This window comes from Melanostigma gelatinosum, assembly GCF_949748355.1.
Source record: "Melanostigma gelatinosum genome assembly, chromosome: 19".
In the NCBI taxonomy this organism is placed as follows: domain Eukaryota; kingdom Metazoa; phylum Chordata; class Actinopteri; order Perciformes; family Zoarcidae; genus Melanostigma; species Melanostigma gelatinosum.
In genome coordinates, this window is record NC_136652.1 from 14,959,347 (window position 1) to 14,975,192 (window position 15,846).

At 41.2% G+C, this 15,846-nt stretch overlaps 3 protein-coding genes across 3 annotated transcripts in view; 1 reads left to right on the forward strand and 2 right to left on the reverse strand.

Annotated features, from left to right (window-relative positions):
• Nucleotides 1–1,009, reverse strand: part of fig4a (FIG4 phosphoinositide 5-phosphatase a) — a gene marked incomplete at its 3' end in the record, with an annotated part of 54,428 nt that extends 53,419 nt beyond the window's left edge. The window contains exons 1-2 of the mRNA XM_079291512.1: nucleotides 901–1,009; nucleotides 627–743 (exon numbers count right to left, since the gene is read on the reverse strand). Coding sequence (XP_079147638.1) covers nucleotides 627–689 — 63 coding nt within the window. The 5' untranslated portion in view covers nucleotides 690–743; nucleotides 901–1,009. The remainder of the gene's footprint in view (nucleotides 1–626; nucleotides 744–900) is intronic.
• A 490-nt stretch (nucleotides 1,010–1,499) lies between these two features.
• On the forward strand, nucleotides 1,500–12,145 carry ak9 (adenylate kinase 9; the record flags this gene model as incomplete). Its single annotated transcript, XM_079291184.1, has 33 exons — nucleotides 1,500–1,515; nucleotides 1,664–1,764; nucleotides 2,118–2,181; nucleotides 2,260–2,312; nucleotides 2,403–2,499; nucleotides 2,628–2,740; nucleotides 2,828–2,980; nucleotides 3,260–3,370; nucleotides 3,836–3,910; nucleotides 4,134–4,235; nucleotides 4,432–4,568; nucleotides 4,666–4,988; nucleotides 5,151–5,269; nucleotides 5,375–5,510; nucleotides 5,827–5,946; nucleotides 6,191–6,327; nucleotides 6,453–6,656; nucleotides 6,745–7,029; nucleotides 7,122–7,243; nucleotides 7,590–7,809; nucleotides 7,941–7,994; nucleotides 8,072–8,287; nucleotides 8,449–8,667; nucleotides 8,791–9,007; nucleotides 9,131–9,332; nucleotides 9,522–9,668; nucleotides 9,820–10,037; nucleotides 10,180–10,376; nucleotides 10,518–10,687; nucleotides 11,257–11,355; nucleotides 11,500–11,602; nucleotides 11,697–11,811; nucleotides 11,937–12,145. The coding sequence occupies 33 exons, from the start codon at nucleotides 1,500–1,502 to the stop codon at nucleotides 12,143–12,145; spliced, it is 4,854 nt and encodes a 1,617-aa protein (XP_079147310.1).
• A 345-nt stretch (nucleotides 12,146–12,490) lies between these two features.
• Nucleotides 12,491–15,585, reverse strand: LOC306793072 (required for drug-induced death protein 1-like; the record flags this gene model as incomplete). Its single annotated transcript, XM_079290523.1, has 2 exons — nucleotides 12,491–13,528; nucleotides 15,283–15,585. The coding sequence occupies 2 exons, from the start codon at nucleotides 15,583–15,585 to the stop codon at nucleotides 13,391–13,393; spliced, it is 441 nt and encodes a 146-aa protein (XP_079146649.1). The 3' UTR covers nucleotides 12,491–13,390.
• Between the last annotated feature and the right edge of the window lie 261 nt (nucleotides 15,586–15,846).

Sequence of the window (15,846 nt, forward strand, 5' to 3'; positions counted from 1 at the left end):
CGTTGGGGGGAAAAAAATAAAGAATTGGATTTGTTAGCAGGAAAGAAGCATGAACAAGAACTTGTCATGATGTGTGCATGTCGGCATATTTATACCTAATGTGTACAAACTTAATCAAAACCATACTAATATTTACAGATAATTTTGTCTGGTAAATTGCTATCATTCTGACTGTCTAGACACTATGGAGGTCATGGTGAATGAATGTAGACAGGGGAATCCCTGGAACAGCAAATCAACACAAACACTCTTTTGCTGCCATCTAGTGTTTGCTGCCATCTTACAGACATATCGACATCCTTCATCCCCCTTATGTTTACATCTGTGAAGTTAGAAATCATAGATTAAGCGTGGCTTTCTTACATCAGTAAGATTAGGAAATCATTCACTAGAGTCCACATTTCAGCAGGAGCAATAAATGCTTTAAACAAGTGATTGCTTTGGGCTGTGAATGTCAGCAATTTGAACATTTAAATGTTCTAAATATTGCTCTTACAATCAGCTCTTTGTCATGTGATGTGACTGAAAGAGGTGTTGTTGGCTACTTGCAGGTGTAACCCAAGAACCGACTGATCAGACGTGTTGCAGAAGTGACAATAACAGCATACAGGTCATTACGGACTTACGGCTCTGGTTTCATACAGAACCATCCTCTGGATCCCACTGATGGTAGCGGCTGCCTGAGGCATTTTTGTATCCCTGTATTCTCCAAACGGTCACAACCCAGTAGAGAAGACAAGCTGCTAAGCAAACAAAACACAACATACAAATCCGTTACTTCACATCATAAAATACAAAATCGACAAGGCATACTTATGTGAGGTAAACTAAACATGACACTGCTAGCCACTGAGTGCATCTTCTTTTCGTCCTATTTCCTAACTAAGCAATGTTACTTACCATTAATTTAGCAAGCTAGCTGCGTTAGCCACAATTCATCCCCAGATAAGACAATATGCATCTCCCCTGGTAGCCTAAATAACTTCTTTTTTTTATTAATGAATTGTGTATGTAACCTGCTCGAGTAAATACAGCTAGCGCGTAAGTGAAAAGTCACGTGACTTTGTTTTAGTCAGGTGACTGTCATAGTCGAGCGCGTGTCAACTGATACGGTGGCTCGCAAAGCCCAAAAAGGATCTGAGGGCGAAAAATGCGATTAATAATTGACGAATCAAGTGCTCGATTTTGCCTTTTCATTGGCAGAGAACAGCTCCAAAGTTTTATGGCAGTTATAACTGAGGATACACACCTCTTAACGCAGCAAACTTACATTCAAGTCTCAAAGTGTAAAGTATTGTCTCGCTTCAACGTGGAAGACCCTCCTCCTCCTCCTCCACCTCCTCCTCCTCCTCCTCCTCCTCCCTTCCCCCTTAGTTTGTTTGTTTCTACGGTAACCGTATCGGGTGCCTATTAACAACAAACGTTAGGTTACCTAACTGTTAAAGGTGACGTTCTTCTAGTAAACAAACGATGATAAAATGGATAAAAAGCATATAAGAATGCTCCAAAGTAATGGTGAGTCAACTTCTGTTAAAATATTACAGAAATTACTTGTGGCTAATTAAAAATAATGATTAATTGTTCTCAAGAAATTGAGAAACTGTCTATCACTGTTCTGTCTTATGACTTGCCCTTCTCTCTGTATGTCACATTGATATTCAAGAAGCTCAAGTAGACCGTTTAGTGGACAACCTAATAGAAGATGAAGCTGAGAGAGAGGGTCTTCTTGCCAAACCCACCTGCTTCATCATTGTTGGAAGACCGGTATTTATCTTTCTTTTACACACACACTTATACACACATTATGAAACACAACCAGAAATGGTTCCACACACATATGAATTGTCTTCCTCGGGTAAAGCTGAAGATTTGAAATACACCTGTTTATAGATAATGCGATGTCCCATCATCATTTGGGATTTGCTAGTATATCTATATGCATGGAGCCTGAAGTTATTACATCAAATAAATAAACACAATGAGTATCAACACTGTGGAGAGTGCTGCTACCAGCCCCCACAACTGATCACCAGCACATCAAAACACTGGCATTTGTTCTAATACCTTCCTTATAACCCAGTGACTCAACATGAATGTTGTGGTGCTCTTTGTGACAGGGTGTTGGCAAATCCACCTTGGCCAAAAAAATTGCAGAGTCCTGGAAGTGTATCTTAATTGATGGTAAGTACAATCGTTGTATTTCTGGTCCTTGACCCATATTAATTCAGATATTTCTCACCAGCTTTTATGGTTTTTCAGATACAGATATGTTAAACACACACTTGGAAAATAAAACAAAGCAAGGCATAGAGGTGAGTATCAAAGGTAAAGTGATCCTTTTGAACGTCATGTGTTTGTGTATATATACTGTATTTATGAATTGCCTTTTCTTTTTCTTTTAGCTCTTGAATATCTTATCTGAGGGTAAAAGTGTACCAGAAGACATGGTGCTCCAGCTGATCCTTGCCAGACTTAACTCACCAGATATGGAGCACTATGGTAAATCATGCAGCTCAATCAGTTCCAGCATAGTGGGCATGTATTCAGATTGCACATTTTAGCACAAAAGACTACAGTGTGAGCTGTGCCACTGCTTGTACTTGATAATACATGTGTTTTTTACACAGGGTATGTACTGAGCTGTCTGCCGTTCATGTCAGAAGAGTGTCTGAAAATTCATGAGCAGCTCGAGCTGATCAAAAACCTCAAACTAACACCTGATTTCATCATCAACATCAAGGTAACCCTTTTCATATTACCTTGGACACGTTCATATTCTGACAAACGTTCGTACATCTGTGAACTTAACACTGCCATCCTCCACCAGTGTGCAGACAAGGACCTGGTCCATCGGCTGTCGGGTCTGAAGCAGCACCCAGAGACCGGCCAGCTGTACAACAGGGAACAGTGGAAGCGTGAGGAGGTGTTTAACAAGAAGAGGGAGAACAAGGATGATGAAGTGGAGGATGAGGAGGAGCAGGTACGACCTAAGGGAAAACACCTCTTTCCACTGGGTTTAACCGGTCCTGTCTTTGGCGTTAGAGAGTAGTATTCATATTATTTCCTGCAATTCCCAATGTCATCATATTTTAAAATTTGGATTTTGACTTTTTGTTTTGACTTTATTCATTCTAATTTCTAGAATTATTTTCCGATGAATAATTATTATCACAACCATAAACCTTAAACCGTAAACAAGAAAGCCTGTCTGTGCTGTCATGATTTCCTGTTATTCAAATTGGGCTTGCTTTCCTTGCAGGAACTCCAAAAGGATATTATTGGCCACATGGTGTGGACGCCAGAAAATTTGGCCAAAAATGTTTTTCTTAGAATCAAGATGTACAACGATACTATGCTCAGACCACTGGAGGTGAGTTACCCCAAGGCTCCAAAATGCACATAATGCAGCTATAAGTTGGGCTAATCGTTTGACAGGCAGTCATCCATTTCTTACACATCATAAATTATGATCTTTGTAATTGGATTATGTGCAGTCCCACGATGAATATCAGACCCCTCTGATGGGGGATTTGCCTCTCAAGCCAGAGTACTGTCAAAGATATTGCATTTGTGTATTATTTATTGAGAAAGCCACCAGTATTTTTATATCATACGGGTATCTAAGAACGTTTTGCTATCCTCTGTGGTTTGTGTGACATTACCTGAGATATAATTGCTGATAAAGAGATGGTCTGACAGACGAATACAATTATTAAACAACCAGGTTTAATGTTCTGCTCTAAATCAAACCGGATGAAGGGTAAGAGGACACGCTGGTTACTAAATTCCTATTCTATAAACCCAGTAAATTGTAAGTTAATTGATTTTTTTTCAGGACTACATAGCAGCTCACAACCCCCTCTACGTGTTGGAGCTGGATGGAAACAACCCACCTGAAGAGCTGCACTCAGTAAAGACACGAGGGATACATTCAAACATTTCAAACATGATAATAAACAATGCATCATATGCTGTTAAAATGTATCTTTTCACCATAGTATGTTTTAATTAGTCGGCAATGTTAGTCATGGCACTGGCTTGAATTTGATACAGCAGTGTTGTCTGTGTGGCACATGTTCAACTACCCATGTATGCTGTGGGCTGATTTATTTTGTTTATTGTTTTGTCTCTAGTCTGTAATGTTCCGTCTTGAATCCATGGCAATAAAGCGTGTCTCCATTCCAGTCCTCCTCCACCAGACTGATCATGACGAATTGCCAGAGGACATTGACACGGTCTGTCATTAGTCACCATATTCAGATTTTATTCAAAAAATGTATTTCAAATATATCACATCTATAAACACAAATGTGATGGTGACGCAATAAATGTACCTGTTGTTGGATATTTTAAAATTATGCTCCAACAGACGTTTCAAACATACTCTCTCCACTAAATCCATTCCAAAATTGAACTCCATCTCTTTTCCAGGAAGACCTAGTGGGAATAATGTCCTCCAGGACAGCGGCCCCTGGCTTTAGGTGGAGAAGGAGCCGCTGGAGCCGAACTTGTCCTGTTGCTCTAGAGGAGGGCAAGGTCATTCCTGGCATGCCTGAATTTTGTGTGGGGTGAGTGATCGTTTGTAGGCGGTGGCCAGGTAAGGAATCTATCTAGCTTCAAATGAGGTAAAAATGTCAACCAACTCTCATTTCAACCCTTCCGCAGCTTCCAGGACAAATTGTACATCCTCTCATCTGAGGAGGCCTACCAGAAGTTTGTCACAAACCCCCGACGGTATTTACTTCCTCCGATGCCCAGACCCCCTTGCAGAGTTTCCATCATTGGACCTCCACAGGCAGGGAAGAGCACTCTATGTAAGCTTCTAGCTCAGCACTACAATGCATTGGTGCTTGATTTGGAGGCATTGGTGCAGCCGGTTCTGGCCACGGTTGAGCAGGAGAGGCTTGACAAAGTGAAAGAGGAGACAACACAGATCGCTATAGAGAGAATCAGGATGAAGATGGAGCAGGATGGCGGGCAGAATTCAGGCAAGTTGGGTTTTGTTGATGATCACGATTTTCACTATCACCTGTACTGTTGTATTATATACATATACATATAGTATTTATATATTAATTTATTTGAACATGTGACCCATGTGACAGCATAATATACCATATTTGTTGGCAAATGTTTTCTTCTGTTTTCAGTGACGGAGGATCATCCAGAGGTACAAGCCATGGCGCTATCTGCGCTGGAAGAAGCTAAACATATGAGCACATCTCCCTTCAGCCTGTATGCTGAGGTACTGCAGAAGCGTGTAAAAGAGGTATGTCAAAAACCTGAAACATGGCAGCTGCATTTACACAAGCTTGAGCTGGGATATATATATATGTATCGCATCTATAAACATGCTTGAATTCTGATGTTACAGATTGAAGAGGCTGAAACTAATGCTGGCTGGGTGCTTGACAACTTTCCCAACAACATTTCCCAAATGGATGCCTTACAGGAAGCTGGAATCCTCCCAGACATCCTCTTCTGTCTCACAGACAGTGATAGAAATCAGGGTACGAGACACAGGAACAGTTCATCACAAACAAAACGTTGTTTTATTTAAATATGTAGACTTGAGTATATATTAAAGTTCTGTCAGTGTTCATGTGTCATTGCACTTCAATGTGTTGACCAGTTGAACACTTTATTGTTTTAGATCCTTCAGTCCCTTTTTTATATTTGCAAACCATCCTGTATGTAAGCACCCTAAAAGCAGCATTGAACGAGATCAACGTTTCTAATTCTGTCTTGAACTCTCCCCATCGCCATCTCCATTTTGTGTTGCTCAACCCGTGGAACTACCCGATCGTTGCGACCCGGGTTACCCAGAAAACCCGGAGATGAAATGGGACCAAATGCAGTTGGAATTAACTATCGTCCACTCAGTACTGGAGATGGGCGCCAAAAGCCCTGAAAACCTGCTTCAAGAGATGGTCCATCAAATGGAGAGTGAGTTCAACCGTTCTTCAAGTATCAATCACAGTCCATACTTTTTGTGTTACACCACAAACCTTATCTCTTTTAATTGGCCAGAATGGAAAGTCAGGTTTCAAGTCAATTAATTCTAACTGTTATATATTTGCGACAAACGTGTTTTTTTCATGGTTTATCTAATAATGTGACTACTACTGCTACTAGATGCCGTGTTTGGTAAGAAAAACTCTTAATCCAATCTGGTTTACATGATTTTCAGAACCCTTTGAGCATGTATCTTCTGAGCTGTCAGCAATGGACCTCGTCAAGGAGGCAGAGGACATCGAGGCCTTGGCTGAGCTGGAGAAAGACGAGGAAGGCAGCAGTGACAATGACGCAGCTGAGGAGGAGAGTGAAGTCAGTAAATAAGTCATTTTTTACTTCATACACTCGTCTATAATACTACAATTGAAGATACAGGCCTGTTTTTACTGCTTAGTTGCCAATTAACAACAGCATCTCCTTCCTCTCAATGAAAGCAGGGTGACACAACAGTCAAGAGGTTATTAGGCGATACCCATCATTTCTGCCCTGTGGCCTTAAAAACACTAAATGTTCTGTGTCCGTGTACGGATGAAATTGCCGCCAAGTACCGTGAGAAGACCTTCTACTTCTCAAGCCTCGAAGCCAGGGACTCCTTCCTTCAAAACCCTGTTCAATTTGTTGCACAGACTGAGCCTCTCAAGGTACAAGCTGACATAAGTAGAGAAAGAAAAAGTCAAAGTAAGAAAAGCTAAAAGTCCCTAACAAGTATCTTATCACCTTCTACCCAAGCCTCCTGTCCTGCGGATCCTTTTGCTCGGCACCCGAGGGTCAGGCAAGACCACTCATGGTGAGTGGCTCGCCCAGCAGCTTGGCATCGTTCATATTCAGTTCAGAGAGCAACTCCAAATGCTCATCATGGCCAAGACAAAGAAGCGGGTACCTCATGCTGATGAGGTAGAGTATTCAGAGGAGTCTCCTGGGCATTTGGAGGCCCTGATAGAGGAAGCCAGGAAGGAGGTCGAGAAGGAGACGGAGGAGCTGCAGGAGACATCCGCCAACACAAATGACACGGAGGTCAGCTTTTGATAAACTTCCCTGTAGCAGGGTTTCCTGTAATATTTCCAGTATTATGGTGCCTGTGAGGATGATATTTGGTGTGTCTACAGCAGGAAGTGGTTCTGACCGATGAGGAAAAAGCAATCAAAGACTACCTGTCTGATGGAGATCCACTGACTCCACAGATCCTGGATATGGTTATCGCACCATTCTGGAAACAGGAGCCATACATGTAGTTATACACAAACACAAAATACACTCTCTTCCTGCCCCATGCGTCACATTTACTGTAATTAATGTAATGTACAGTAGTATTAACTCTTAATAAGCGTAACTCCCCAAAAATGTTCCTTTAATAAATCATGAAATAAATCTCTCATGAATGCTCCCTTTCTGCTTCTTTCCCCTCTTAACAACCCAGGCTCACATACAGACCTTTCATATGCATACACTTCCATACATATCTTACACTTATTTACCGGAATACATTATATATGTATTTATGTACATTATGTGTTCTTTTTGTACACCTGGCGACACAAAGTATTTGTTGACCTTACCATTCTCCATCTTGGAAGATCTACAGGTTTTATTTTGGAGGGCTTCCCTCGCAACCCCGACGAGGTGGAGTACATGTTGCAGACACAGCTTTTCCCTGACGTTGTGGTAATGATGACGGTGGACGTCACAGATGTCCAGAAGCGTCTGTTGCCGACATACATGGAGAGCTGGCATGAGCGCCACAACCACCGCGAAGCGCAGCTGAACCTTCTTTGTGATCTACGGAAGAAGAACAGGGTAAGCAAGTGACAACTCGGAAGAATTTCTTCCCTGCCAACATTATTATGTGCATTATTCTTGCAGTCTGTCCTGACAGTGACTGTGGATTGTGTGTGAGTATCTGGCACAAGTAAATCTCTTTGGTACAGGAGGAGAGCATTGTCAAGAGAAGGGCCGAACTCACAAATGAAGCAAAAACAAAGGTAAACAAACTCATTATTACCACTGTCATCCCCTCTCCATCACTGCTTAACCGTCCTTCCTCCTATCTCCATATTAGCTCAGAAATGGTGAGGATGAAGAAGACGATGAGGGGGATGAAGCTGAAGGTAACGAAGAGGATGAGATCGAGGCCATGCTGGAGGAGGAGTTTCCTTTAGAGGAGGAAAACAAAGACATTGACAATGAGGAGACTGAGGAGGCAGCGTCTGAGAGGCTGGAGGTGGAGATAGCGAAGCGTTATGCGACGGATGAAAACAGCCTCGATACTGTGAAGGTACAAAGACACAAAACCTAATGAAGTAGCCAGACATACACGTTTATTACCCTTTTTTATATTTGATTTTGGCACAGTCGGGAGAATTACATAGAAGTTACATAAGAAATTGTAATTTTCCATAAACTCTTACATCCTGCTTTGTGCTGTTCTACCATCAGGAGCTCCTGAGTGAACTAAACATATCCAAAGTCTCAATCAGTTCCTCTCGCAAGCTCCGTATTGTGCGGCATCAGCTGCTCCAGATAATCCAGCCCCTGCTGACCAACAGGGAGTCACTCTTCCAAAGATGCCAACCCATCTCATACAGCCTGGCACATAAGCTGCTGCGCTCCTCTTATAAGCTCCACAGTGCCTTTGGCTGCTGGGATCCCATAAAGGTAGGCGTGATTTAGGCATGGCCACTATGTCTTTTTTTATTTCAAATACTTGCCTGACTGTCCCGTACATAGTGTATTTTAATTTAACATACTGTTTTCTACACACACCTCCCCCTTCTACAGCAATACAAAGAGAGAGATTTGTTCCAGCCTCTGCAGTGGCCTCTCAATACCACATATCCCTTAATCTTCCATCAGTATATCTACTTCTTTGCATCTAAGGAGAACCGCAACACATTTATGTTGAACCCCTTGAAGTACCTCAGGCAGCCAAAGCCCACCCAGTCCCCCCCTGTTAAAATAGCAGTTGTTGGACCACCCAAATCTGGGAAAACCACTGGTAAGACTCAATACAGCTGCAAAATCATCCACACAGAGTTGTTTGTTTTACACTTTCTCAAACGCTTATTCATCGCTTTATTTTCATGTTCTGCATTTCTTTCACTTTGCTTTAACTCTCCAGTGGCACAGATGTTAGCTCAGAATTATGGCTTGGCCCATCTGTCCATTGGCAGTGTTGTGCATACGGTGCTTAGCACTCACGAGCACACCGATCTGGCTGTCCAGATGAAACAGCATCTCTCCCAGGGATCCGCTGTGCCTGATGAACTGGCCATTCAGTGTCTGGAGGTGGTGCTCATGAACTCGGACTGCAGCACTCGAGGGTAAGCTGAGGGCTTCTGGTCCATTAAGTTATGAAAACTAAAGGCTTGAAAAGATCCTAACTTTTAGCTTAGAATGAGTGCTTTTTTTTTTGTTTCAAGCCAAAGACTTTATCCTAACTCAAGAAATCTGCACATGCTGTACTTTTATTGCTGCTTGAGGGTGTTTGAGAAGACAATATTTAATCCCAGGTACGTGTTGGACGGCTTTCCGAAGACACTTCAGCAGTCAGAGCTGATTGGGTCTCGGAGAATCATTCACATGCTAATTTTTGAGCTGGAGCTGGACACACTGGAGGTGCTGAGGAGAGGCCTTCTGGACAAGATGAAGCCCAACAAGTTAGTGAGAAAACACACACCAACAGCAACTATAATCATCTTTATAAATACACATCAGAAATCACAAGTGTGAGAGCTGTTTTAAAAATAACAAACCTTCAAAGTTAATGTATGAAAACGTGCCGTGTACCCCGCTCTCCTCCCGCTGCAGGCCTCACCTGACGCACGACAGCTCAGAGATCCACCGCATTCGTGACTTCTGTTACAGGAAGGAGATGGAGCATGTTAGGCAACACTTCCGTGGACAATATCAGAACTGGATCCTGCTCGATGGCTTGAAGAGCAAATGGTGGATCTGGAACAGTATTATAAACGAGGTCAGCAAAAGCATCAAATATATCACCAACTACCTGGGGAGGACGTGCAGCGGTAAGTAGAAGCTTATCCAGAAATCAGCTCAACAGGGCTTTTCACACTTAAAGTAAAATACCTGCCAAACCCTGTATGCTATGAAAACTTACATTTAATCCATAAGCATAGTTCATCCTCCCTTTGCTTTTTAATTTCGAAGGACAAGCAGCCTCCATCAACAGACTGTGCATCACACCTAAGGAGCTGGAGTGTCGGCTTAGCGAGTTCGGTCATTACTGCCCCGTCTGCCTGGCTCTACATTCCCACCTGGTGGACTGCTCAGAAAGTGCAGCCTTAACTCACGCAGCTGAGTACAAGGGACACTATTACAAGATGTGTGGTGAAGACCATTTAGAGGTCAGTGTAGTGGAGCCGCCAGCTGGTCCAAATAAACAGATGTTTCCCTATCCGGTGCATTCAATTATTTGTGTGTCACACTATGAAATCGTGCAGGATAAACAAAATACAAATATTTGTATGTCGCTCTCTCAACCACAGCGGTTCCTGACCACACCTGATCATTGTGTGCCTCCTGGCTGCGTGCACACTCTCCCACAACCCCACCTGTTGCCAAGAAAGATCACTGAGATTCAGGTGAAAAACAGGTTCCCACAGCAAGTTGAGATGAAGGGCTTCTGCCCGGTCACTTATCTGGATGGAAAGCAAAGGTATGTTACATTGAACATTATAGGGGTATTATGTTCAAATCTACCGGTGACACATACATGATTCTTCACTTTTTCCTCATTTCTTGAGAAAATATTTTCTAAGACCCAAAACAAAAGACGTCAATGCAAAGTGTGCAGAAATATGTACTGACAATATGTGCTGTGTACCAACCAAACAGCTAATTAAGATGTGAATAGAAACAAATAAAACGCTTAGAACTGTTGATTCAAATCAGTCAGTGTGGGCTTTGATACATGATTGGCATTACTTTATTAATGGATTAATAGAGGTTATTTTTCTTATCAATTTTAGTAAATTATGAAGTGGTCTCTGCCCTGATTCACTAGATTCCTTAGAAAGTGCATTTTGAAAGCACATAATGTAAATAATAATAAGAAATTCTTAAAAACTGCAACATCTGCAATCGACAGAATGTCCCACTTCATGCCAACACAAATAGAAAGAATATGTCAAGCGGATTTAATTAGTGTCAGATTTCTTCTTACTGCCCACTACTCTTTACTGCGTGAGATAGTTCTCGATTCACGGAAGGTTTACTTGTCCCAAGGTATGAAGCTCTGGTTCGAGGAAAGATGGAATATGCCGTTGAATACCGAGAAAAGATCTACATTTTTGAGACGAAGCAGAAACAGGACAAGTTTTTGAGGTGCGGAGCTATATGTCTTTGTGTATTTCTGAAACGTTTTGGAAGTCATGTGTTCTTTTCACAAGGTTACTTGTGCGTATCAATAATATCGAAACGTTTTACACTACTTGTAATGTAGGAAGTGTTGAAATATTATCTTTTAAGGAATCCCGAAGCCTACTGGGACCAGAAGCTGCCCACTAAAGTGCCTCCTCTGTGTGAACCTATACCCCTCACCTCCCTTCCAACGTTGGGCTATCTGGAACAGGTCAGACACAAACTCAAACGTATAATTTGATATTTATGTTTCGGAAGTCTCTTTGACATCCGCCTTACTTGAGTAAAGTCTGTATTTTTTTTAGGGTGTCGCAGTATCCGTCATTAAGGCCATGACAGCGGTTGGGTGTCTCAAACCAAAGTACCCCTTCCTCAGCGTACAAAGATCATCACTCCTCTATGTGGCCTTCTACCTGAAAGGTAGGCAGGGTGTCATGGCTGCCTTAGGCCAAAATGAAACATCATGTGTGAAATTGAACTTAATAATTGTGATGGCAATTATGTTATGATTTATCCAACTAATGAATTAAATGTGTTTTTTAAAGCTTTCAACAACAAGAGCACAGACTACACCCGCAAGAAGTACAAAAAGAAGCTGGCCTTGTTTGAAGAGAACTGCGCGCTCATTCCCTACCTGAGCTCAACCATGAGAGGGAACTACCGCTCTCCCGCTGAACGTCCCGTTGACTTCGAGTTCAAACTAAATAGGTTCCTGGTCTTGGGAGACTCGCCAGTTGCCAACAGTGTGCTGTAGCTGTAGCTGTGCTATTTCATACGGTGTTAATACTGTGTGACAACAAAGGCATTTGAAAGCAACCTTGTTTTATTCCCTCACACAATTCTAGTTTCTTTACATTAGCTTCCGTCTTTGTATGTTCAATAAGATTCTGGAAATTACGAGTTTGTGTTATTACTTGATTTGTTTTAAAGATGTTACTGTATTTTCACACTCCTTTGTCCACCATTGTCAAATTATTTTGTTGCACAGTTTATTAACATTTGATCACACATCAACCTACAAATATCATGACAAGAAAAACTTCCAAACTGAACAAACTCATACATGTACATTTTAGAAACTACCTTTAAAAGTCACACCATATGGTCCCAATCTGATAATCATCTTAACTTTTACTCCAAAGAAATGTATCCAAAGCCTCCTAATCACCATCAGTCTGCTGGCCATCTGTCTGATGCTCCTGAGATCAGTGGTCCAGTTGGCCTGGTTTCCTTCTGCCTGCGCCTGCACACACCCTTTCAGCCTTGATTCACTCGTACGTCACTGATGATCGCTTCCCTGTTTCCTGCCTGTAAGGGGTATTCGCCCTGATTCACTTTATCTGCAGCTACAGTAAATGTTCCAGTCATTACTGTCCTGCTGCAGATGCCACATCCCCACATAATCCCTCTGCACACATGCAAACAACAGCGAGATGCTTTAAAAAAAAAAAAACATTCTCCAAGTGAAAAATGCACATATTTTGTGCATGAGCAATATGTAATTTAGGTTTGATAAAGAGTACATAGCCTACATACACATTGGGTCTATGCAAAGAGGAATTTTACAGATTCTGTCTGTAATTTATTTCATTCTTATGAACTGTGTATATGCCTGTAAATCTGGTTAAAACTGTATATTATTACAGCTACAACAATTGATGAGATCAAAATGTCGCATAAGACAACCCCAGGTGTAAATAATGAAATATTTTGATGAAATATATATTACCATAACAGTTCGTTGAACATCATTAATATTAATAGAAACTACTTTGACGAGTCAAAATGTCTGCTGTGACAGAGGCCCATTAACCACTTCATTGTGCCTCCAACACAATAAGAATATTCTGATTACAATTAATCTGAAACAAACATAAAAATGTAATTTCAAATACTTAAAACATTCTAAACATATAAAAAGTCTTTGGTCAGTGTCCATGGGTTAACTGGTATGTAGCTACAGTGTGGTGTCTACCAGAGGAGGTGCACGTGGCCGGGCTCAGGTCGTGTTCCTGCCGGGGTGAAAGTCCGGGACGAAAGTAGCCGCCACCGTGATTGGAGTAGAGTAGCCGAGGGCAAAATTGTACAGGCCAAGCATTAGACACTTCCAGGTGGAGCGCAGTGCTTTGCCAACATTCTGAAAGACAAACATACATGCATTGATAAATCATCAACTCTGCAGACTTAAACAATAGTGCAGTAATCTAAATTCTGAGATTCAGTCAGAGTAGGATTCAAGTGAATTAAACCACACAACCATGTAATTATCACCTGTATTCCCACATCATTCACCTACAAAGCTTTATGAGTGCTTCTGACAGAATTAGGTTTAACAAATATGGGAATTAAGCGTTGACATGAATTCAGGCAGAAACTGTTGAAAGAAAACCTGCTCATGTGGGCCTTTAGAACAATAGCACCACAGGAGGAGAGGCGCAGTCTTTATTTATCCCTGAAATGTAAACAAACAGCCCAGCGAACACTATTGTCTGCTGTACTATTTGAACCGGAACGGCCTGACCGGCTGAAGCGGATAAAGGAAGCCAGATGTTTTAGAAAAATAGAGCAAAAACAATCCTTCTTCCTCAGTGTAGGATGTAAGAAAGACTCTACTCACCAGTAGAACATATTTAAACTTACAACTGATGACCAAACTAATGACATAATAATAGTGTAAAGAGTATAGATAGTATGGTGATAGTTTGACAACTATATCCGAAGTCTAGGATTCAAATTCAGATTTGTCGGGTAAAGGTGATTTTGACTCATTGATTTCAGTTCAGATAAAACTTGCATCGGCAATAATTTCATTACTTTTAGTCAACCAACCGTGTAGATTCATTAACTTACTGGTTCCAGAGTTTTTTCAATAATCAACAATGTATTAGAATGATTTGAATGAGGCTGATTGATCATATTGAGCATATATTATATATGGAGTTCACATTTGAACTTACCCAAATGGAAACTACAAGAAAACAAACAGACAAAAGTTGGCTCAATCAAGGATCTTCATACCAGAAATACACGATTAGTTCATATTCACTGAACATGAACAAAATGTGAAACAGTAATCGTATCCTTTTCATTGTAGTGTGTAAATATGACTCCAGTTGAACTTATTATTAAACTCTGCATCCATATAGGTACGCATACGTTTGGAAGTTGAGTCAAACACCCAACTATGGTAATATGAAACAGTATATTTACAGCACAATAACAATATACCGTAATTAATATGAATTACTAATAAGAGTGTGTTAATGTTCGATACAAACAAAGATTGCCTGGTCACCGATAAACATGAATACTGATTAACTAACGGTAATCAGTATTAGTACAATTATGTTGTTTGAGCTTTACTTATCGATCACACACACACAAGTTTAGATTATGAAGCAATCTGTCCAGTAAACACACCACTGATAATGAGCTCACATGTTGTCTGTGCAGACAGAGAGGGGACCTATAGGAAGCTTTAAGCTTCACTGGGATGATTAAGTTTGTTTCATTTTACGACTTTAGTGATTTGTGAGCTTTAAAGCTGTACACAATTGCATCATTTTTACGACTAGTTATTACCTCAATAATCACTAACTGAATGGGAATTATGCAGCAACAGCATAGAACACAAATTTCGAAAATAACCCATACTGAGCAAAATAAACATTTTCGAAAAAAACATGTGGCATGACGGTGGCAATAGATTTTTGTAGATCAATTTCTATGAATTTCAATAATGTATCGAATAAAACAATTTGATTGAGGCTGATTAATGCAATTGTTCACATTTGAACTTAACCACAGTGAAACTATTACAGTACCTTAACACACAGATTCATGTTAATTGAATATCAACAATTCAAGAAAATGTAAAGCAGCAACACCAACCTTCTTGACTTTTTTGTACTTTTCTTTCTTCCTTTTCTTCTTCTCTTCTTTTGCCTCGACTCGCGCCTCCTCATCCACCAAAGGCTCATACCTCTCCGGCAGCAATGCAAAATGAACTCCTCTGTGACTCCTCTCAGTTTGCCTGCCGTTGTCTGCCGCTGACTGGCTGTCATCGTGGTGAGAGTGATACAGACTCTCTTGGTGATCCACATGCCGTTGATATTTTGCTGCTCGCACATTCAGAGTTTCACCTGACGCAGAATTTCCGTCAAACAACCTTGATGGAAGAGATTTGGGCTTCATGTTGTCTGCTTGTTGCAGCTCTCTGGGATGTAATAAAAAAGTACCACTTCCCTCAGGAGGTCAGGGATGTTGTCAACGGATGTTATGTGTCAGTGGAAGTGCATTCCAGTGGACCGCCTTGCGTGGAGGATTTGGCACAGAGCCCTTAAAGGTGCAAACCTTTCCTCTTCACAAGACTGACCTTCATAGGGTTTCAAGTGGAATGTTTCAATGCACATCAATAACAATAATTGCAATACCTTGAATTATGACCTCCCGTTA